This window comes from Pelophylax lessonae (assembly GCF_965119305.1).
Source record: "Pelophylax lessonae genome assembly, chromosome: 2".
NCBI classification, from domain to species: Eukaryota; Metazoa; Chordata; class Amphibia; order Anura; family Ranidae; genus Pelophylax; species Pelophylax lessonae.
In genome coordinates, this window is record NC_138769.1 from 671,450,415 (window position 1) to 671,475,358 (window position 24,944).

The 24,944-nt window shown below is 43.9% G+C and overlaps 1 protein-coding gene across 4 annotated transcripts in view; it reads right to left on the reverse strand.

The window, feature by feature from the left end:
• YAP1 (Yes1 associated transcriptional regulator) overlaps positions 1-24,944 on the reverse strand; it is a 139,358-nt gene that overhangs the window by 15,546 nt on the left and 98,868 nt on the right. For 2 of the 4 annotated variants that reach the window (XM_082245983.1, XM_082245982.1), the window contains exon 4: positions 14,546-14,659. The exons of the other annotated variants lie outside the window; for them this stretch is intronic. In XM_082245983.1, coding sequence (XP_082102109.1) covers positions 14,546-14,659 — 114 coding nt within the window. The remainder of the gene's footprint in view (positions 1-14,545; positions 14,660-24,944) is intronic. 4 annotated transcript variants of the gene reach the window in all.

Consider the following 24,944-nt stretch of genomic DNA (forward strand, 5'->3'; position numbering starts at 1 on the left):
AGGTAACCAATGCTTCCTATATGTTACAGCAGACAACGTGGTTGTAAAGAATGCATGAGTGCCCCCATGGGAAGCAGCTTCCCATGGGGGGTACTGGACAGAGGGGAGCTGCCAGGAGCGAAAAGAGGACGACAGAGGGGAAAAAAAAAAGAGGTTTGCAGCTGCTCTATGAAATTTAATTACACAGAGCAGATATGTATTGACCGGTTTGTTATGCATTTTTATTACTTTTATAAATCACTTTACTGTTCTAGTTGTGGTCAATGCCAAATCCTGTAAGCTCCTGGATTGGATGGATGGCACCTGAATTCCAAATGAAAACAGATCTTCACCCAATTAAAACAAGTTATGTACAACCTGGCTCCTCCTCCTCCCACAATTTTATTTTTATTTATTTTTTACAATTACTTCTTTATGCTGCAGTACAGTATTTCCCCTTCTCTTGCCTAGCTGAGAATGACTCTGCATCCCCGACGCCTGTGATGGCACGTGTACAGATGTTCAGGATGGCTTTGGGACTCAGCATAGACCCGTGGCCCATCTGAGCATGTGCTGAGATACAACATATACAGAGGTCCAGGATTTCAGACTCTGCTGAATGTCCCAAAGTTTCTCAAAGATGATGGTGCTGGGGGGGGGGGGGGGGGGGGGGGATTCAGGGACAGCATTATGGGGGCTGAAGTTAATCTTATTTCTTCATGCCTGCATTACAGGAATTGTCTTCTTTCCAGCGGCACCCATATATGTTTGCTACCTAGAGGACTGCCACAACCCCTCAGCAGTTTTCTTGAAAACCACCAAGGTTGCAAACTGTAGGTCTAAAGTAAAATTTTCATTTATATCACCTGTCAATAACCTTGATGCACGTATATTTAAGGATTGTGATGCTGATTTGTCTTTTGTAATGAATAAGCACACTGTCTAGTGTGTGAAACGTGTCTACCTTTCACTGTATGCTACACTGAGATGTTCGTCTAATAAATCAGAATCTTGATGTTATTTGGAGTGTGGCCATTTCTTCTATGTCCATTGAGTGCGGAGGTGAGCCGAGGTGGGCACCTGTTACATCATTAGGCTTCTGGCTTCACCTGTAGCAGTGAGTTTTCTTCTTGTTAGTAAAGTAAATTCATCTGGGCTCAACTATCTTGCACAGTGCAATCACTCTTCTCAATGTGCTTATAAGAGGAGTGCGCATGGTGATGACCTCATCACTATGCTGCTATGTTTTCTGTTCAATCACAGGCTGCAGGTGGGTTCTAGACTAGACTATTGCTCAACTGCAATATAGTCGGAAAGTCCTAAAGCTTGGCCTGGTTCAAACATCTAACTGAACAGAATTACGATTTCTTTGCAGGTAAAACACCTCCCAAGTATGCATTTCATCAGTGTATTTAGCAGTTTGCCTGGTGTTCAGCTTTAAAATATGCCAGAAAAAACAAGCCATTAAAAACTTGAGCCTTGTTCTTTTTGCTGTCTTCTTTCCACTCCTTACAAACCCAAACAAACCCAAAATGTATTTAACTAGCACATGAAATGATGCCCAGACCTCACAGGCAGACAAAAAACAAAAAGCTTTACTCTGGTTACAGGGAGAATCAGGATATGGGGGCAGGGGAGAGATTACAACTAAATTCTCCAAAACAAAACCCCCAATTAACTACCCAGATCTTGGCAAACAACCATTTCTGCCCTGAAACAAAAAAGAGTGAAGGAAAAGCAGTCTCAAGTGATAATTAATGCTTACACTATGACAAATAGTAATTAACACAAGAGACAATTACAGGACTGGAAGGTTCGATGGAAAGCCTCTTGCGAGCTGAACAAATGATTTAACATTGACAGATCATCACTACAAGCACAAACGATAAACTATTTAAATGTAGCAATTCGACTTCTGGGGAATGAAGATCGGCTGTAACACAATCTGTACTAAAATTCCCATTACATCTTTACAGCCTACTCCATACTTTAAAGACATTCAATGTCTCCATTCATTCAAATGTTGCCCGATTACTTCGAGCTGGCCACAGACCATTAGATTGTAAATTATGAGGCTGCCCTGAGAAATGTCCTTCCCCTGCCAAATTTATACTTGCCTTCGCTGCATTGACCCTACTGCAGAAACACTGGAGTGTCTTCCATGGGATCATAGGTGTGCGCACAGGGTGTGCCAAGGCACACCCTAATAACCTTGTGCATATTGCCCATGTCACCGTGTGCAGGCAGGGAGAAGGGGAAAGATCCCCCTCCTACAGGCTCTGCCATAAGAGAAGTGCTTAGGCAGGGAGGTCAGTGTGCTGGTGTCATATATATGAAGACACACGCATTCATGTGTGTTTGAGCTTTGGGGTGGACACCCTAATGCAATAGGCTGTGCACACCTATGCATGGGATGGGGGAGCAAGTGGCCTCTGAAGGCTCCCATCCCAGCTTACCACCAGGCCAACTAATGTCAATCCTGTGCAAGCTTCGACATTGAGTGTACACAGGGTTGACTCCAAAGCAATTAAGCAGTAAGGGAATCCAAGTGTGGGTGGGTCAAGAGGGATGGTCACTTAGTCCTCAATGGGTCAGTGTGAAGAGGGTCCTAGTGAGGAAAATCATTGCTTGTGAATAGGGGAACACTATGCAATTTTCTATATTGTTGCAGTGAATAGGTTGGGTGGGGATGAGGACACATTCAAATCTGATACTGATGTACACAGTGTTAATGAAGTGGTAGCAAACAGTAGTATAACTATTCTACATTAGCCCATAAAACCACCTTAAAGCAGATCTCCAGGTTTACGGTCCCTTTAAAAGTAGAAGTTCAGCCTAAAATAAACTCTAAATCTACTGGCAGCCACATTCTGAAATTAATCAATCGAGCTCGGTAAAGCAAAAAAAAAAAAAAAAAAAGTAATAAAAATCACTATACATACCTTTGCTGCAGCCAATCAAGTCCCACAATGAGCTGTCAATGGTGGCTTCCCTGTGTGGAAGTGTGCAGGAGGGGCAGCCAACAATGGAAGCCCCATAGTAAGGCTATGGGTGACGTCACTTCCCAGCCATTGTCGGCTGTCTCTTCCACACAGCATCCGCCACTGGAGACCAGACCAGCTGCAGAAAAGGCATTTATAGCGTTTTTTTGCATTACAGGGTTAGCTACGTCTTAAAATGTAGCTGCCAGTAGATTTAGGCTGGGTTCACACTGGTGCGAAACCCTGTGGGTGTTCCCACATTGTACCTGAATCGCAGACCGTTCACACTGACATCTGCGAACTGGTGTGGGTGTCAATGTCAAGGTAATGACACCCCCAGATTGGTTAGCGGATTGCAGTGCAAACTGTGAAATGGTTAATGAATCAGATAACATGGATATGAATACTACGGGATCTGATTCCAATGCGGACCAAAGAGTCCTGTACAATATTGGTCCGAATGCGATGCAAATTCAGCCATACAAACTGTATGGCTGAATTTGTATCGCACAGACTTCACATGTGATCTCCAACGCAATGCAGTGCGAATCACATGCGATTTCTGTGTTAAAACCTGTGTGAACCCAGCCCTAGAGATAGATTTAGGCTGAACTTTTACTTTAACTAGTTTGGGACAAGCCAGCCCAAACAAACTATTTTCTAGGCTAACAGGTGCGCCCGCTGGGCACATTGTATAAAAACGATGTGGCCTCAGCTAAATAAAGTAAACAGCCTTGTTTTCCAGCAGTGAAATAAGAACTTTCTGTCTCACAAGTGGAACAAACCCGAGTCGGGCTAAGCTGCCATTCATAGGCATCTTTGTGAATGAATACAAAGTTTCCTCTAATTGGCTGAGGTGGACGAATGGCGTCACAATCAGCCAGAGGAATCTTTGTATTCAAAGAATGTAAAGATGCCCATGAAAGGCTGAGCTTTGCTCAGCTTATTTTGTTCTGGGTGTCTGCCTGGAGGAGGGGACAACAAAGGTTTTTTTTTTATTTTAATGCAGAGAATGTATAAGGCCTGTTTCACACCTATGCATTGTTTTGGTGCATTTTGCAGAAACACCCTACAGTCCATTTAACATGGCTTCCTATGGGACATGTTCACATCTATGCTTTTTTCTTTTTCCAACCACTGTGTTCTTGGAAAGGGTCAAGGACTTTTTTAAACGCAAAATGGTGCTTTTTTTTTTTTTTTTGCTTTTTTTGGTTCAATAGACTTCAATGGAGAAATGGAGAAGCAGCAGAAAAGCATGTAGTGCGTCTTTGCCGAGATTTGTGTTTTTTTTTTTTTTCCAAGTCTGCCCAACAAATTCGCAAAAAAAAAAAAAAAAATATGCAAAAACGCAAATCACAGAAAAAATAGGATTTTTAACTTACCGTAAATTCCATTTCTCTGATGTTCATTGATGGACACAGCTCCTGATTCTTCTTAACCATTGGGTTATACTGCCCCCTACAGGAGTAAGACACTAGGCAGGAAAAAGCTCAACTACACCTACAGGCAGTCCCAGGGGGTATACACCCACACACTCAGCTATAGGCACTTAGTTTTGTTTCAAGCAGTGTCAGAAGAAAGCCAACTCCACAGAGGGGTGGGTGCTGTGTCTGTCAATGAACATAAGAGAAATAGATTTTACGGTAAATCAAAAATCCCATTTTCTTTCGTTCTTTGACGGACACAGCTCGTGATTCTTCTTAACCGTTGGGACTTCCCAAAGCAGTGTTAAACATCAGGGGTGGGAAAACAGCAGAAAAAAATTCCCAAGGCTAACCATAGCCAACCAGGTAACGGCGCTCAACCAAAACTGGAGCTCACCTGAAAACAACAATACACCCTGAAAGAGGACCAGGTCTTCTAAACAGCAGCCTGCAAAAACTTGCGGCCAAAAGAAGCATCCGCAGATGCCAACACATCCACTTTAATAAAACTTTGTAAAAGTGTGCACAGACGACCAGATGGCCACCTTGAAAACCTGCATCACTGAAGCCTGATGACAGAAGCCTTAACAGGGAAAAGAGCAACCTGACCCCTAATTGAATATGCCTGAATCACTGTCTGTCTGATACATCCGGAAAGGGTCGCAGCAGAAACAGCCAACCATTTTCGAGGTCCAACCGCGAGTACAAATAGTGAGTGACTTCCTAAAAGACACCATAGCCACCAAAAAGGCTATCTTCTGGGACAACATAAGCAAGGGAACTTCCCAATATTTTCGAAGGGAGATTCCTGGATAACCGACACCAATTTGAGGACCCACAGCGGTAAGAGGCCGCACTGGAGGAACCAAGTGTCGAGCTCCCTGGATAAAGGTCGCACCAAGGAAAGTGTGGCCAAAGGACGTTGAAAAAAAAACGCCAATGACGAAACCTGGTCCTTGATGGTACTCAAGGCCAGGAGCTGCTTAACCCCCCCATTGGAGGAAAGCAAAGATCCGAGCCACAGAAAAAGAGCGAGAGAACCCAAAAAGACTTACACCCCGCAATGTACGTCCTCCAAATACAATGGTAGATCTTCCCAGAGGTAGATTGTCTAACCTTTAACAGCGTAGGAATCACAGATTCAGACAAACCTCTATCCTTGAGCACCTGGCTTTCAACAGCCAAGCCAATAAAACCAGCGACTGTAAAGCAGGATGGAAGATTGGTCATTGAGACAGCAGATATTCCCTTAGAGGAAGTCTCCAAGGAGCATCGGTGGGACCAGCCTTACCAGGTCGCCCTACCAAGACCGGCGAGGCCAGTCTTGAGCCGCCAGACAAACCCGAATCCCTTGCTGCCTCGATCCTGCACAGGAGTCTTGGCAGAAGTTTGAGAGGGTGAAAGGCATAAATCAGATGATACGGACGCCAAGGAGCCACTAATGAGTCTGCGGCGTCGGCGAGAGGATTCTGAGACCATGCCACAAACCTCTGTATCTTCCATGGAATGTGTACAGCAGAGAGGGCTGGAACGATAATTCAGCCCACCTTACACTGCTGGCTACTTCCCGATCCACCAGGACACTTCGTGTGCCCACCATGGTGATTGACATAGGCCAGGGCCGTGGCCCTGTCCAACTGAATTCATACCGGACACCCCTGAAGATGAACTGTCCAATGATTCAGACAGTCTCATCGCTCGGAGTTCCAGTAAATTGATCGGCAGTCTGGACTCTTCCCGAGTCCAGAACCCCTGACCACCATCAGGCCCAGCAAACACATGCAAGCCCAGAGGGATGACCGCCTGCTGAACAGAAGCTGAATTGCCTCCTGCAATTTCTGGGAGTTTTTCCAGAGGAAGCAACACTCTGGCTGAGGCTGAATCCACCTAGATAGTCCAGTTTTGTGGATGAAACCAGAGCAGACTTCTGAAGGTTCAGAATCCAAACAAACTCCCTCAGAGATCGCAGAGAAATCTCCAAGGTAACCCATCAGAGCAGTCGGAGACACTGCTCACAGAAGATTGGACAGGTACCCCAGTACTGCGATCCCCCGCTGACGCAACAATGCTATCACCGGGGCCAACACTTTGTGAAGACCCGAGGAGTGGAGGCAAGACCAAAGGTAAAATGCCACAAACTGATAGTGTTCCTTGCCTGCAGCAAAGCGGAGGAAGCGTTGGTGACCGGCACATATTGGAATGTGAAGGTAGGATTCCTTGATGTCGATAGAAGTGAGAAAATCCCCCAGATGTAGGGACCCCTGAAAACATTCCGAAGCCATAACTGGGACAATCACCCCATGAAGCAACGAGTTTTGCACTGCCTGAAGACCCAAGATGACCGCCAAATTTTTTAGGGGGTGCGGGGGAGTCGGGGGATCCACCATCTCAGGGAGGGGCCACGTCCACCCCAAAAACCCTCCAGGGGTAGAGGAGGACAGCTACTTACCATACCAGGAACAGGGTGGGCACCGCTCCTGACAGACCACCGCTCTCATCGGGAGGTGGGTGGCTGTCGGCCAGGAACCATGAGACTCAGGCCGAGGCCAGGTCGAATGCGCCCTCGTGAGACGTTTAACTTGCATGTCGCGGCTGACCTAGCGCGGAGATGAGGCCTGCGTGCGCGCTCACAGGCCAGACTAGATCCAGAGGGTCCCCCCAGATTATCCAGTCTGTTGCCCAGTCTGGCAGTTGATAGTAGATTCTCACAGGAACAAAATAATTAAAGGTAGGAAAAAATAAATTTAAAAAGGAAACAAAAATTGCCAGGACCAGAGATCCCAGCAAGGAACTAGGTCCTTACTCCTGACTAGGCAGGAAAAACTGAGCGCCTATAGCTGAGTGTGGGTGTATACTCACTGGGACTGCCCATAGGCTTTTTCCTGCCTAGTGTCCTACTCCTGTAGGGGGCAGTATAACCCAATGGTTAAGAAGAATCAGGAGCTGTGTTAGTCAATGAACGAAAGAGAAACCATAAAAACACGCAGGAAAAGTCACTGCAGAAATGGATCAAAAGCGTACTGCATAGATGGGAACCAAGCCTTAAAGTGGTTGTAAACCTCAGACATAAAATATGAACAAAGCATATCCCTATATAGGGTGTACTTTTCTCAAGAGCACTAAGGGTCAATTCTGTCTGCTGCTTCGTTTCCGTGCTATCAGTATTTTCTGACAAGGTTTCCTGACACCAAAAGAAAAGAAGGTGTCAGAGGGACTTCCAGATAATTGACAGTCTCAGCTTTCTTCCTGTGTTTTCTGTGTGGATGGGGGTGGGGGTGTCCCTTCTCTCCAATCTCTCTCCTCACTGAGCTCTACAGAAAGTTCAGCTCTCCGCCCCCTTTTTCTGACAGCTCAGACAAGCTTTAAAAATTCTGCATTTTGAACCCTTGTACAGACAAGAACACTTCAGATAGACAGGAACAACTTATGTGGGAGAATTCATTCCATCTCTATTACCTGAGGTCAGTAACTTCACTGTGTATATGTAAGAGAGTTTACAACCACTTTAAAAAGGTCACCAAGTCCACCTACCAAAACAGTGTTAATAAAATGCCATTGAAAAGAAAACATGCAAATAAAAAAGCACTCCACTTCACTTGCTGCCTTAACGAATGCCTTTCATATTTGAAGTTACTGAAATGCTGGCATTCTAGCAGACAATCGCCCTTTCATTCAGCACAGATTACATTACAAAATAGGATTACAGAAGGATCTTGGGTCAGTGTCTCAGAAAAGGTAGAAATTACTCCGTTTTAACGTTCCTTTTAAAATTTAGGTCTGGGGGCATATTTATTTTCTAGATAGGTAGAGATCTTTACAATGGATTATTTGGTTCTGACACCTTTATAAGAATATTGTCAATACAGGAGGTGTGTTACTGGCCTTTAGCCTAAAAGGAAAAACTTTGCAGTAACTGAATATAAAGTGTGACAATCCCCTCCTCCCAGACTATGCTGCTGCCTGCTGTCCCCCTGTGCTCCTTCATCCAGAGTGAAGGCACTGTAATACAGATGTGTTCACTGGCCAGATTACCAAGTGAAAAAGCCTAAGGAAAAAAATAAAAAACCTAATACAGCCACCACATTTAAGCATTGGTAAACCGCAATACATTACATTTTCAGTTTTGGGTTTAATACTGCTTTAAAAACACAACAGACTATGTGATCAGCTAGTCTTATGTCAGTAGCCATTTAGAACAAATGCCCAATATTGTACTGCCTAAGGGCTCTTTCACACAGGCGGACTCCGTTCAGATCCGCCTGTCCGTTTTTTTTTGGCGGATCTGAATGGTCCCCCCATGCATCCCTATGGGGCATCGGATGTCAGCGGAGACATGTCCGCTGACATCCGATCAGTCAAATCTGGATGGATGGAAACCCTATTTTCCATCCGTCCAGTGAATCGAATCAGATGAGAATGGACCAACGGAGAACAGCTGTCACCCTCCTGCGTCGGTGGATCGATCCCCCGTTTGACGGACACATAGTGTGAAAGAGCCCTAATAGGTAGCTACTGCAGTGACAGTCCAAAAATCCAGACCAAAAATACCATCGGCAAAACATTGTACAGACTGCTCATCAAGGGAGGCCAGCAATTCTGTTTTCGGGCTCACCAACTCCAGTCCGATTGGGCTATATTGGGCAGTGATGTCCAGTGCAGTACAAACACACAATCTGCCCTATGTCCTATTGTGTGCACACAGAGTTGGGGGGGGGGGGGGGGGAGGAAGACTTTTGGGTTGGTTTACTAAAACTAGAGTGCGCAAAATCTGGAGCATCAGTGCATAGAAACCAGTTTTTTTTTTTTTTTTTTGTCAAAGCTTAGCTGAACAAGCTGAAGTTAGAAGCTGACTGGCTACTGTGACAGGAGTCACTTAGGGTGGGGGGGCTTGTGGAACCCAGATTACCTTGGAGATGTTGGGAAACTCCTTGTCCAGCTCCCCCAGCCCCTTCTGTTTGCAAGTCACCCAGTCTTTTAGGGGCACAGGGTGACCGAGAACTCCCACTAAACAGACTCACTGTACTGTTCAGGCTGCTTGCAGGAGTTTATCTCAGACCATTGCTAGATAGTTTGAGGTGAGGTTTGCTATTGTTAACTGCCTGTATCCCATTGCTGTGGGGGGGGGGGGGGGGGGATTTCTTCGGCAGCCCTTCCCAAAGACTGTCTACTGTTGGAAAGTTGAAGATAGCTGTGTGTCATGTTACTGAATGTAGTTTGCCCCACCCTGTTTCATTATGCAAAGAAGAGGGGGGGGGGGGGATTGTCCCCCAAGCGTTTATCTCTTTGTGCCTGTTTTTAAATAAACAGACTTCTGCTTCTTACCACCCTACAATGACGTCTCGACAAGTGACTGGGTGGGCTAAGGGATCTTGGATTGTGCTGGTACATGGCAAGGGAAGCTTCTACAGCGGACACTGTATGGGGTCCGTCACAGCTACCAAGCAGAGTTGCACCAGATTTTGCACTCTCCAGTTTTAGTAAATCAATCTCTTTGTATTTTTTTACTTTCCTGCATGTTCCAGCACACTGTATACCAATATGCTCCTTTACAGAAAAAAAAAAAACATTACAACTATTGTGATGTCTCACACAGCAGCCCATATTGTTCTGCTTGGGTGCAATTCTATTACTCAGCTCATCATTATGATAATACACCGATTGTAATGTACTCTCTAGGCAGCCTGTGTAACCGATTCTCAGAGCAGTCACTCAGCAAAGATGATGATTGTGCTGACAGAGGAACTAGAAAGAAAATTATGAATCCTAATATACCATCATAAAAATATTTAATGACAAGCATGTTTAAACACCAAAAATGCCCTGACATACACTTTATTCATTTTCGGGGTTTAAATCAGCTTTAGGCTCCATTCATACCTGAGCATATCATTTTCAGGCATTTTTTGGGCATTTTTTCCAGGGGTTGTAAGGCAGGCATTGACATCTAACAAAAACATTTATATTCTGCCAAAAAAGCAGCTCATGTACTTTTTTGTAGTTGAAGTGTTTACTTCAGAGATGAGCGTTTTACGAGCTGAAAAAGGCCCAGGTATGAACAGGGCCTCAAAAGCATGAGCTGGCAACTTATCTTGTGAGCTGTGGAAAGGCTGCTTCTGTCAGAGGATTGTGAAACTGGTATTTTCTTTAACCTGAGTCTCTTTAGATTAAGGATTATTATAGTTCAAGCTTTTGTTACCAAAAAAAAAAAAAAACCCCCACACGAATCCTGTTCCCTTAACCTCTTCCGGACCGCCCGCCGCAGTTATACTGCAGGCAGGCAGCCCCTCCTGCGTGAACTGACGTAGGTATACATCATTTCGCGCGCCTACAGCTAGGGGGCGAGCGCGCGCTCCCGCCCCCCACTCGGCAGCAGGGACGCCAATGCACAGGGCTGGTGGCTCCGATTGCCACCAGCCATCCAAGTTCACTCCCCGCTGAGAGAGGAGAATGGTCAGTTGTTGTAAACACAGCTGACCGTTCTCTCTGGAATGATCATAGAGATCATGTGATCCTTCTATATGGGATCACAGGTCTCTGATCATTTCAAAAGCCCAACCCCCATACAGTTAGAATCACTCCCCTAGGCTCACATTTAACCCCTTGATCACCTAGTGTTAACCCCTTCTCTGCCAGTGTCATTATTACAGTAATAGTGCATATTTTTAGCACTGATTACTGTAGCAATGTCGCTGGTCCCCCCAAAAGTGTCAAAACGGTTAGTTAGGGGTCCGATCTGTCCGCTGCAATGTCGCAGTTCCTAAAAAATAAATAAAATTGCAGATCACCGCCATTGCAAGTAATAAAATAAAAATACAATAAAAATGACAAATCTTCCCCGTAGTTAGCAGACGCAAAAACTTTTGCGCAAACCAATCAAAATACGCTTATTTTTACCAAAAATATGTAGCAGAAAACAAATTGGTCTAAAATGGTAAAAAATGTAGATTTCTAAATTTTTTTTTGGGGGGGGGGGGGGGAATGTTATATAGCAGAACGTGAAAATTGCTTTTTTTTCCAGAATGGTCGCTCTTTTTTTGTTTATAGGCCAAAAAAAAAATTGCACAGGTGATCAAATACCACCAAAAGAAAGCTCTATTTGTGGGGAAAAAGGACATCAATTTTGCTCAGGTACAGCGTCGCACGACAATGTCTGTTAAAGTAACGCAGTGCCGAATCTGAAAAAATGGCCTGGTCATTAAGGGGGGCGGATCCTTCAGAGCCCAGAACTGGTTAAAGCATGATATACAGCACAGTGCTTGTGTTGTGTAATTTGGTCCCCTGTATCACCTAAAATACCTGGAGACCAAAAAAATACCTAAACTACCTGGCTGATCCTGCCAGTTTCTACCCTCCTCCCTGTACTCTGACCACGGTATATCATGGCTGCCGAGACCTGACACCATGGTCAGCGTATGTGTCTCCGTCATCCGCATCTCTCCTCCGTCTCCCTCTGTCCTCCTCCCCGCCTGTCAGCTCACTAGCGCCGCTCTGCTCCCTTCTCCGCTGCTACAAAACGATGTGATCTTTGCATCATCCCATCTGTTAGATAACAACCTGTATTCTAAATGCCTGTGCTTTATTTAAAAAAAAAAAAAGGATTTCTACCTGTTTTTTACAGCACCGTTCGGCCATCACGCGACTCCTGGCTTTCTCCTCCTTTACTCCCCAGCTGACATCAAAGGAAGTTCTTGGCCCCGCCCCCTTGGAAATGTCAGTCGGGGAGAAAAGAAAGCCGGGAGTCACATGATTGCCGATAAGAGCTGTGAAAATAGGTAGAAATCTGCTTTTTTTAAATAAAGCACAGGCACTAGGATACAGCTTGTAATCTAACAGAGATGATGTAAAGATAACATGGTGGCTTACCACTTTAAATTACCAGACAAATAAAAGCATGTACAGCCATCTTTTTTGGGGGTTTTGAACAGAGCTCAGAGGGGTTAAAAACCCCATCAGTTTTTTTTTTTAATTTGCTTTGCTTTTGGTTTACCACTGGGGGAAATTTCCCTTCATGTCCTGTACTGGAGATGCAACAGGAATTAGAGCAAATCTCCCTGATTATGAGAAACTCCCTTCAGACAGTTGTCACTTGAACAGAACAGATGTTCCCAATGAAAGATTTGCCCTAACTAGTTCTTCTGGGAACAGCTGTACAATCTTGCATTTGCACTGTTTCAGTGACAGTGGTCACCAGTCAATGGACACAATAAAACCCGATATACTGTAATCCTTTCCCACTCTCTCTAAAAAGCTGATCACCACCATTACTAGTAAAAAAAAAAAAAATAAAAATTACAATTCTATCCCCTAGTTTGTAGACGCGATAACAAGTACCACCAAAAGAAAGCTCTATTTGTGGGAAAAAAGGACATAAATTTTATTTGGGTACAGCGTCGCATGACCGCGCAATTGTCAGTTAAATTAGCGCAGTGCCGTATCGCAATAAAATGGCCTGGTCATTAAGGGGATAAAACCTTCTGGTCCATAAATGGTCACAAGAGACTAAACTGTGAAGAGTCCTACACTCAAGACTCCTATCCCAGCTTTAACAGCTAACCACCAAGTCAACCCTATATAAGCTTTGCTATGGAGTGTAGTAGTGTACATAGGGTTGCCTCCCAAGCATTGGAGTGGTGAAAGTGCAAGGAAGTGTGGGTGGGTCAAAAGGTGGTTTTAAAGAGATGACAAGATCTCTCAAAGCTTTGAAATTCCTCTGCATGTTCAGAGTGAGCTCTACTTCAACGGCTTTGGGGTGGTGTTGAATTCATCAGCTTGGGACACTTGTGAGATCATTCAGAATTCACTGACAGGTGCTTTTGACCTGCTGATTAGTAATAGCAGGAGAAGAGGAAAAGCACAATTTCAGCAAAAAAAAAAAAAAAAGACCAAAATTTAAAAATTGTAAAAGATGAAATGACCAAATTCCTTTTTTGTAGAAATTTAGCTTCAATCCAGAGACTTTGCCTGTAGAACATTTGTCTGCTGCTAGATGTCCTCAGTCTAACATTTAACCCCTTCCTCTGAGTTCAGGTCATCCTGGACACCCCATTCAAGCCTGTGAATGGACAATGAAAGGAGGTGTAGCACAGTGATATCACATCTGTCACTTTGCTTTCTCTTCCTATTATGTTTGTCTGTACACACTTACTGATTGGCTCCTTATTCCTCTCACACTGCAGCCCCAATATAGAGGGACTACAAGAAATCGATAGCAAGTAAAATTCAGGAATGTACATGGAATGCTCTTAAATATATTTGATGTAATGATTTCTGTATATTTCATAAGCTTACAGTTCAGCTTTAAAGCATGTATAGCCTAAAGATTTTTCTTTAGCTCTGGACAGAGCATTGAATGGGTAAAACACGTTTTTGGCTGAATCCTGTAGGGGAGATTTCTCTCTATTGGCTGTCCCAGAGACACAACAGGAAGGAAAGTAAAAGGAAATACCCTATTAAGAAATCAGAGGAATAAGGATTTCCCATCATCCCCTGCTCCAATAACAACTGTAATAGATTTCTCTTTACTTTTCTATGGAGTGGTTACCAGGCCAAATAGAAGGATATTCTCCCTATACATGTACAAGCTATTGGGATTTGAGCACAGCTATATCTGGTTTTTATTGCATTGCAGGTCAGTGACCAGACTTGAACCTAGTAGCTCTCCCCCACTTTGTGTCTGTTTGACCAATGTTGGCATTGTGTCTACCATAGCATTAGCATTGGCAGAGCAGGACTGGCCATAAGAGTAATTACTTTGACGCAGTTGGCCAGCTTAAGGGATCCTCAAACTTTGGCCCTCCAGCTGTTGCAGAACTACACATCCCATAAGGCATTGTAAAACTCTGCATTTGCCGACATGACTAGGCATGGATGGGAATTGTAGCTCCTGAACAACTGGAGGGCCAAAGGTTTGAAAACCCCTGTTGTAATGTGTGAAAAAAATCCCTGTTTTTCATTGCAAAGTTTAATGGAAGGGGTATATAGCAGTGCAGAGGGTTCATCCAGTATTTCTCCCTAGTGGTGACACAGCAGTGAAAACCTGACAGAGTTTCTAACTACTCAACTCTTATTTAAAAAAAAAAAAAACACCCACCACCACACATACATGCACTACATTTCTGATATTTGCTCTTCAATCACACAAAGAACCGGTTTCTTCCTTACCAAAGCGTGGGTCTAATCGTGGATCAAGCCATGATGTGGACTTGTTCTTGTGGTTTATGTAGTATATCTCTCCTTCTTGAGTGATGGCCTGCTCCCAACCATCTGGTAAAGGACCTACAGAAAAACAAACATTTTACAGCCACAACCAACTTTTTGCATTGTGGCAAAGCATTCAAATATTTGTTAAAGACTATCTAAAGCATTTTCTGAACGAATGTAAAGCGGTCTCCGACTGCACGAGGTGGAGAGGCAGGGCAGTGAAAATGCAAGCAATTTTCTGAATGCCGCATGTGCCAAGTAGCTGACCTCTTGTGTTCAGAATGAGGCAGGGTAGCCGCTCAGCTTTCAGTAGTCAGAAGCAAGTGGGAGATCACTGGAGTAGTGGTGTCTATTTCAGTGATTTCTAGCTTCCAGGGACACTGGCCAGGTATGGTGTTATACATAATTACATTGGTCCATACCAGGAATTCTTATTTAAAGTTAAACCCTGGACAAGAAAAAATTTCCTTTAAAACTTTTCCAGTTTTAGTGTGCACCAAATGCCTTTGCAAACCCAGTTATTAATTTTAAAACGTAACAGTGACCTCATCACTGCGGTGTACATAGCCTGTGCAGAGAGCAAAGCTGTGGGAGTGACCCAGCAGCCACACCCACTACAAGCTGCCTGAAGAAATCTACAGGGGGGGGTGGAGACAAGACCGGTCACCCTGCACAAGGAGAGCGAGCAGCAGTGACCGGTCTATTACAGGAAACACCAGCATAGAGGGAAAAGAGTTGCAGTTTTATGTTGAATTACTCCACGGATTTCAAAGCTATATGCAAAGGACACCAAGATTGCAGTAGGAATATACATGGCTCTTGTGTGTGGAATATACATGGCTCTAAACTATTTGTTTAGAAAGGTATAAAATAATGCCAAAGAGGTAAGGCAATCCAAATTGTGTATAAAGGAAACACAGGCAGCCAGGCGGTTACGGATTACGGCTTAAAAGACAGTACTGAGCAAAGAATTAACATCTAGCCCTCATTCACAAAGGCCTTATCGCCAGGAAAATTTTAACCACAGTCTAACCCAGGGATCCTCAAACTACGGCCCTCCAGCTGTTGCAGAACTACACATCCCATGAGGCATTGCAAAACTCTGACATTCACAGACACGTCTAGGCATGATGGGAATTGTAGTTCCTGAACAACTGGCGGGCCATAGTTTGAAGACCCCGTCTAACTAATCCTGCCCTTTTTTCCCCCTCTACTTTGTCTTCTGACAACGGTTATACTCTGCCAAGTCTGCTGCCCAGGTCCCTTGTGGGCAGTTTGTGTTCACCAATCCAGAGCTACAGCTGTACCCATGTTGTCCCAGCCCCTTCTGTCCTTCCTTGCCTTGACATCACTCATCCTGGGACTCCTAAAAAGTACCCTAGCCATTGGATAGCCAATAGGAAGGGTCAGTGTTATGCAGGCACTGATGTTGACACCCATCCTAATAGAAACAAAAGAAAGACGATGAAGACTTGGGTCTGGTGCATCATCTGACCATGGCTTTTGGCAAGAAATGTTTTTTTATTGGGCCAGCCATCAAATGTTAAGCCCCGTACACACGCACCGATTGTTGGACGTTGGCCGAAAATTTACGGCCAACGTCCGATTGTCGGCTTGTTAGTATGATGCTTCCGACAACCAACTGCGACTTTTCGGCCGAACAAAATCTGGTGTGCATGCTATAAAATTTTTGTTGGCCGTCAGCAGAACGGCCGATTGTTCCTCAGTCAGTACAGATTTCGGCCGACAAAAATGTGATGATCAAGACTGTGCATGCTCAGAAGAAAACACACACGAAAAGTAGACCAGAACATGACATCACTTCTGCAGTTGGTTGTTGTTGGCCGTCAAAATTTGTGTGCAGTCTAGAGAACATTTCAACCAACAAAACACTGGACAAAAGACGGCCGATCGGTCGGCCAACAATCGGTGCGTGTGTACGAGGCTTTAGTGGGCAGGAGAAGGTAATATCCAACTTACTAAATCATTTTCCCCTGAGCTTCAATGTATCTGTGTTTACATGCGTTTAGCACAGCTAACCTGCCTCTGGACGCACAGATTTTTATTTTTCCTAACAACTGAATGCACCTAAAAAAGCAGGTAAACCGTGCAAATTATGAATTCATATCACTTAAACTCATTGCATGCACTTATTTGTGTTTAGAAGTGTCCTACTTCCTGCGTGAATGAGACCTTCAGCGAATTTAAGTTGGAAATAAAAGTTTGATCAAGGAGGAGTGGAGAGACATTGAGCAAAGATGAAAAAAAACAGCAAGTAGCAAAGAATTCTGCAAAACTATTTACATAATAGGACACACGTGTAGGATTTTTGGAGTGCGACTCATTCAACAAGGTATACAATTTAAAAAATGACTGCAAAGCTCAGCTGCCAGATTCAGGTTTGCGTGGGAGAGGTATTCAATAGTGGCTCCAGGCCTGAGGTTTGAAAAGTGTGGTAAAGGTAAAGTATCCTATTGTTCCTAGCAACCAACTTCCCTTGATATATTTACAAACCTGGGAAAAAATAGGTTGGAAGATGGTTGATTGCTACACCTTGTAAGAAATGTTCCCTTCAGCGGCCTTTATATACCAGGCCCTTTGTTGGCTTTATTTAGGAAAGCAACGCAAACCACAGTACTAAGCAACGCAAACCACAGTACTATCTGCAAGGTCCAACAGAAAAATCAATGAGATTTAAACCATACTAATGAAAGGTAAATTCAGAATGGTTGCTATGGGTTGCCCCCTCCTGGCTATTAAATAAGCCTATGGAGAAGTAACCTTACTCATTACATGAGCTACAAAACTCCTGGGAGCTTACAGCACTGTGCACAGGCCTGCTCACCAAAGATGACATTTCCCAGAAACCACTAATCTAACAGCCCCCCCTAGAGGCACGAGGTTTATCAACATGCAATAGCAGAAAGCAAAGCATATTTCATGGTCACCAATATTCTGGGTGCATAAATTATGCTTAAGGCTCCTTTCACACAGTCCGCTGCGGACTGTTCTCTGCTCAGCGGGGATCGATCCACTGATCCCCGCTGAGCAGGCGGATGACAGGAGGGAGGTGTCAGCGCCCCACTGATCTCTAAGGGGGAATCGGATGAGAACCGACCGCCTGTCCGCTCTCATCCAATCCGATACCCTGGACAGATGAAAAATAGGGTTTCCATCCGTCCGGATTTCACGGACAGGATCGGATGCAGATGGCAGCGGGTGTCAGCGGAGATGTCTCCACTGACATCCGCTGCCACATAGGGATGCATGGAGGATCTGATCAGATCCGCCTAAAAACAAAATGACAGGCGGATCGGATCGTTCGTGTGAAAGGGGCCTCAAGCTAAAGTTTCATCTGCTTATATTTTGCCCCTCAAATCGCATGCTAATGAAATGTGTAAAAAAAACAAAAAAAAAAACAAACAACCTTTTTCATCCATAAATGGAAGAGGTTTGGAACCACCAGGACTCTTACTAGTGTGGGCAGCCCGGCAAAACTGAGCAGTCAGGGGAAAAGGGCCTTAGTCAGGGAGGTGACCAAAAACCCGATGGTCACTCTGACAGAGCTCCAGCATTTCTCTGTGGAGAGAGTAGAACCTTCCTTAACCACTTTACCACTAGAGCATTTTGCTGTCTTACGTCTGGGCCACTTTTTGCGATTCGGCGCTGTGCGAATTTAACTGACAATTGCGCAGTCATGCGATGCCGTACCCAAACGAAATTTACGTCCTTTTTTTCCCACAAACAGAGCTTTCTTTTGGTGGTGTTTGATCACCTGTGCGATTTTTACTTTTTTGCGCTATAAACAAAAAAAGAGCGTTTATTTTGAAAAAATATTTTTAACATTTTTTTTATATGAAATTCCCCCCAAAAAAGATGTAAAAAACTTTTTTTTTAATTTTTGGCCAATTTGTTTTTTGCTTCCCATGTTTGGTAAAAAAAAAAAATCGCAATAAGCGTATTTTGATTGGTTTGCGCAAATGTTATTGCTTTTAATAACTAAGGGAAAGATTTATGTCATTTTTGGTGTTTTTTTTTTAACGAGTAATGGCGGCGATCTGCGATTTTTTTTGCGGTACTGCGACATTGCGGCAGATCGGACCCTTGACTGACATTTTTGACACTTTTGGGGGTACCAGTGACATTACTGCAGTAATCAGTGCTATAAATATGCACTGTTACTGTAAAAATGACACTGGCAGGGAAGGGGTTAATTTTATTGGAGAGGGAGGGGTTAATGTATGCCTGGTGCTTACTAACGTGTGTGGGGGGAGGTGACTGTGTGAGACAGGGACAGATCGGATGTCCAGCTATGCTGAACACTCCGATCTGTCACTCCCTGTCACTTAGGAGATCCGCCCGCTCTGTTTACACAGGCGGGCGGATCTCCAAACTGGATTCCCCGACGATCGGGGCAGAGCAGCGGCGATCGCCGCCGCTCCTCCCCTGGCCCGACTCCCGCTGTGAATGAAAACAGAGGGAGCGCGCCTCCGGCGGCGTGCGAGCGCCGCCTACAGGGGAGGAGTCTGGCGACGTAGGTCTACGTCGTCAGACCTACAAGAGCCACTTTGCTGCAGTAGTACTACGGTACTCAGCGGTAAAGTGGTTAAGAACCATCATCTCTGCAGCATCCCACCAATCAGGCCTGTATGGTAGAGCGGCCAGACAGTAGCCACTCCCTAGTAAAAGGCACATGGCAGCCCACCTGGATTTTGGCAAAAAGCACCTGAAGGACTCCGACCATGAGAAACAAAATTCTCTGGTCTGATGAAAAAGATTAAACTCTTTGGTCTGAATGGCAAGCATCATGTGTGGAGGAAACCAGGAACCGCTCATCACCTGGCCAATACAATCTCTACAGTGAAGCATGGTGGTGGCAGTATCATGCTGCGGGGATGTTTTTCAGAGACAGGAACTGGGAGACTAGTCAGGATCGAGGGAACGATGAATGCAGCAATGCGCAGAGACATCCTTGATGAAAACCTGCTCCAGAGCACTCTGGACATCAGACTGGGGCGAAGGTTTATCTTCCAACTAGACCACGACCCTAAGCACACAGCCAAGATAAAAAAGTGGCTAGAGGGAAACTGGTAACTGAATGTCCTCTTGAGTGGTCCAGCCAGAGCCCAGACTTGAACCTGACTGAACATCTCTGGAGAGATGTGAAAATGGCTGTGCACCGACATTCCCCATCCAACCTGATGGAGGTTGAGAGGTCCTGCAAAGAATATGAGAACAAAGTATTGAGCAAAGGCTGTAAATACTTATGTACATTTTTTTATTTTTAATATATTTGCAAAGATTTCAAACAAACTTCTTTCACGTTGTCATCATGGGGTATGGTTTGTAAAATTTAGATGGAAAATAATTTAATCAATTTTAGACTAGAACATAACGAAATGTGGAAAAAGTGAAGCGCTGTGAATACTCTCCGGATGTACTGCACATACCTTATTTTAGATCTAGTAATATTACTGGGTTTCTCTGCTTCTCAGAGAAATGCAGGCACATCATGGCAAGCAGGAGGGGCTGCCAGTGTGGTACTGTACATGGCTTCCTGAAAACATCACAGCACCCTGTTTTCAGTACTCCTCTAGAGCCCTCAGCCCTGATGCAAGCAGTAGGTTGGCTCTTGGGAGTAGACATGGGAGGATGTCCATCTGGAGGAGTAGTTGCATGCAGACTGTCCTACATAACACAACGTAACATAATGAAAACCGTACTGATACCATACAAGAAAAATTTGAAGTGCTTGTCCCATCAAATAAATTTGCACAAATTGTCGGGATTGAAAGCGGTGTACCAACGTTCAGATTATCGTACGATTGCTTCAAAAACTTTTTTTTCTTCGTACGATTTCCTGATCATGTGTACGGGCCAATAGGCTCTCCAAGAAAGGAGATAAAACCAAAACCAAACCAATGACTCAAGAAATGCTCAATTCTGACTGAAACTGGCTGTCATCTGAAACCAAGTGGTTTTCTCTAAATTAGAAAGTGAGCTTGAAGAGGGATTTTTTACCTCCGCTGGAGGACAGAGACCGATTTTACTACAAACCTACATTTCCAGTGCAAAGTAGAAATCTCTGCAAACAGGTCTATATGGAACACCACTAGTAAATGAGATCAGACATGAATTTATGACTGGCACCATGGGACTGTAGCCTACCATGGGCATGGTGATTCTTCACCAGTGGGAAGTAAAGAGGATCAAAGCTTGGGCTGCTTTAAACCAACTTGTCTGTCCACCACAAGGCAGAGAATCCTGTGGCATTCTGGGTCATGTGACCTAAACCTATTACATCATGCCGCCTACAGCAAATCTGAATCGTAAGAGCCAACAGCAGTATAGTCTTCATTTAGCCTGCACCAGTGCCTAGCTGCAGAAAATGATTTGGGCACAAGGTCCAAAGCAAGTGGGCTGCTGAATACTCGTGTTAAAGCAGCTTGTTACTGAAGCCACAAGTTAAAACAGGGCATGAATGCATGCGTATGTATGGCTGCAACAAACATTTTGCAAACTCGATTAGTTGGTCGATTGTTTTGAGTAATCAGATAATAAGCTTAAAAAAAAAAAAAAAAAAGTGTGGCCGTAATTTAGTGACTATGTAAAGTTTAAAAAAAAAAAAAAAAGGCACTTTATTCTTAAATATCTATATGCAGTGGTAAATCTAAAAACCCAGCTATATGTTAGGGAGCAAAATCTCGAATCCACTCCGAGAATAACAGACAGAATAGATATACTGTATATACTATTAGAGGTTCAATCTAGTAAATATCAGATCAAATTTTTTATAAAGAAAATAATTTTTGCTGATTTTTCAGAACTGTATGTATGACAGACTTCCTTGTCATAGGCAGGTGGACTGAGAAAAGCTCCCTGCGCCCGCTGTCACTTGCTGGCTCTCATGGTGGTCATAAAAAAATCAAGGTCATTCTTCAAAAAAATAAATAAAAAAGTTAATTTTAGGAACATTCGTTCGGTTTTCTAATCATTAGTGGGGTCAAATCGACGTTAGTTTTGACCACAGTGATGGGAAAATTTGAAGGAGCAGAATAGAAAACTTCTTAATCAAAGTCATTTTCAGACAGTGAATGTGGTTTTCATTCAGAAATTGCATTCATTTTAAAAACTGAATGTTAAAAGTGAAAATTTCAAAACGACATTCTTTTATTTAGTGAAGGTACAAAGATTTTTCATATGAATATTCTCATCCGAAAAACGATACGTGTATGGCCAGCGTTTGGTTGGATTCACACCAATGCGTTTTTTCATGCTTTTTGCAGAAATACATTTTTTTTTTTTTTAACATTCACATCAATGCATTTTTGTGCCTCTGCATTTTTGGAAATATGTTTTTCATATAATAGACTTCAAAGGAGCTGCATCCAAAAACACAAGTATTTGGTTTTTACTTCTGACCAACAACATTTCCCCCCCCCCAAAAAAAAAAAAAAATTTATAAAAAACTCTCCCGCAAACTGCTGTAAAATCGTGGCAAAAAAAAAAAAAAAAAAAATGGAACGCACAGCAAAAATCACTACAGAAATGCTCAAAAGTAACATGCATGGGGGGGGGGGGGGTCACTCCTATGCAGTTTGCTTTTGGTCACTCCTATGCAGTTTGCTTTTGGTCACTCCTATGCAGTTTGCTTTTGATCCATTTCTGCAGTACTTTTTGCTGTGTTTCCAAATACGCAGGGGCTGAAAAAAGCATAGGTGTGAATGTGTCCCATAGGAAACTATTAAAAGAACTGTAGTGAATTTCTGCCAAAAGCACCAAAAAAGGCATAGGTGTGAACCAGGCCTATGACGTTTAGTAGCAGCAGCGTGCTTTTTTTTTTTTTTTTAATCACCTGTCATAATGCGGTTAAAAAAAAAAAAAACACTAAAATTAACCCTTTATAGTACAAAAAGAGCAGATAATCACTTCTATAAAGGGGTTATTTTTTATACTGTGAAACAGTGAAAGAATATATATTACTTATTTCATATACATAATAAATACACCCAGTAGGAGGATATATGGGCATTTTACCTAGGAGTCAGACATGAAGCTATATGAAGGGTGGAAGGGGGATATAAATATTTTACATTAAAGTAGTACAAAAAGCGGATAATTTTTTTTTTCGTGGATATATTTTAAATATAATGCACAATACCAGTAAAAGTTTACTTTAAATGTAACTGTAATGCCTTATATCACCTCCAGTCTATCAGCCTCCACCTTCTCTGGGTTCAGGTGTTAATCTTCCCTTCACAGAGTCTTTAAAGTGATTTTATTAAACAAACAGGTTATATTTACCTGCTCTGTAATGGTTTTGCACAGAGCAGCCCTGATTCTCCTCTTCTGGGGTCCCCCATCGATACTTCTGGCTCCTCCTGCCTTCAGAGTGCCCCTATAACAAACTGCAATGTATAGTATGGATAGAGTGCCCCTATAGCAATGTAAAAAAAAAAACTTCTGTCTTTAGAACCACTCACTTCCTGCCCAGGACTACATGTCCCATGAGGCATTGCTCCTCACACATTTAACATTTTCTCAGGCACTACTGACATGTATGGACAGCGTACTCAGCTGTATATGTGCTTCAATGTATTTCCTGATATGTAAAACAAATGCATTCTGTATGGAGGCCAACTAATCGGCTGACCAACTAATCAATTAAAAAAATGAATAGTTGACAACTATTTTCATAATCGGTTAGTTGTCAATTAGCCCTGTATGTATGTTTAATAGCTTATACAGAAGATGTCCAAGCTGCTGTGAAAGCACAATATAGGTCCTGGGATTCTCCACAACCTCTTCGTTTCAGCACTGCAGCTTTACTAGATAATTATGCTCCAATATTTGCAGAAGGGACAGAGACCATCAATGCAAAAGAACCGTGAGAACCTTCCCAGTTAGGATATATAGGCTAGATAGACCGGTAGGCCGCTAGATAGACCGGTAGGCCGCTAGATAGACCGGTAGGCCGCTAGATAGACCGGTAGGCCGCTAGATAGACCGGTAGGCCGCTAGATAGACCAGATAAGATAGATGCACTTCGTAAAACAGGAGCTAATGAAATAGTGAGAGGCAGGGAGGATAAGGTGGGGTTAGAATTTCCCACTGTGACCAAAAACATTGTGTGAGCCGCTAAGGCTAGGAAAGGGTGCTAGTTCTGGTACACTGCTGTGAGTGCTGGCTGCGGAAGGAGCCTGACCCAACTCCAAACATCAATGTGTTGGAGTATGAATATCCCTTAAGCCCCACATCAAAGAAGGCCCACTTGTGACGGTATGTGGATACCTCAGCCTGGGCTCCTGCCAGGTCACATCCCCATGCGTTTTTCTCCTCACCAATTGGAATCACCCAATTACATCCCCAGTTCTTGGCAATTAAAGCATTTCCTATACAGAACTCCCTGTGAGGGAAGGATTACATCCCAACCACTGCACTACCTGCCTGGAGTTTGCATGTTCTCTGCCTGTACGGGTTTCCTCCGGGTATTCCGGTTTCCTCCCACATTCCAAAGACATGCAGGTAACTTAATTGGCTCTGGTCTAAACTAGCCCTAATGTGTGTACATGAGTATATATGAATGCGATTTAAGGATCTAGACCAGTGTATTGAATTAAAATTTATCGAGGTCCGGTCAATAACATTTTCTTGTAGCAGAGGTCCGAATATCATGTCGGAACCCGTGGCGTCTTTTCGCATGTGCCAAACAGCATGTTGCGGCAGCACCATGCGGCTTGGTTCTGCACGATTTTGGAAAAAAAAGGTCAAGGACTTCTTTCTCTATGTTTCTCACGGGTAGTTCAGCCCGCGATGTGTGCGCCACATGCACAGATCTGAATCCCTCAGTCCCCACTGCTCATCACAGTTCCCTCCGCCTTCACATCAAGATCCCCTCTTGATGAGTGTCCTCAGGTTCCCCTTTACATCACCCCCTGCACTCCTTTCACAGTAATGTTCTCACACTTCCTTGTCATCGACCCCCCCCCCCCCTTGACAGTACTATCCTCTGCCCCCATTTACATCACCCCCCCACATTACTGTTCTCTGTCCCCACAACCCCCCCCCCCCCCCCCACAATACAATCCTGAGCAACCCCGCATTCCTGTTCTCAGCCCCTTTCACATTACAGTCCTCAGCCTCCCCCAATTTAATGACTGAGACACACACACACACACACATTACAGTCCTCAGTCCCCCACTTTATTGTCCTCAGCTCTCTCCACATTACAATCATCAGTCCCCCCCACATTACAGTTCTCAGCCTCCCCCAATTTAATGTCCCCCCCCCCTACACACACACAAACACACATTACAGTCCTCAGCCTCCCCCAATGTAATGCCCCCCCCCCCCCCACAC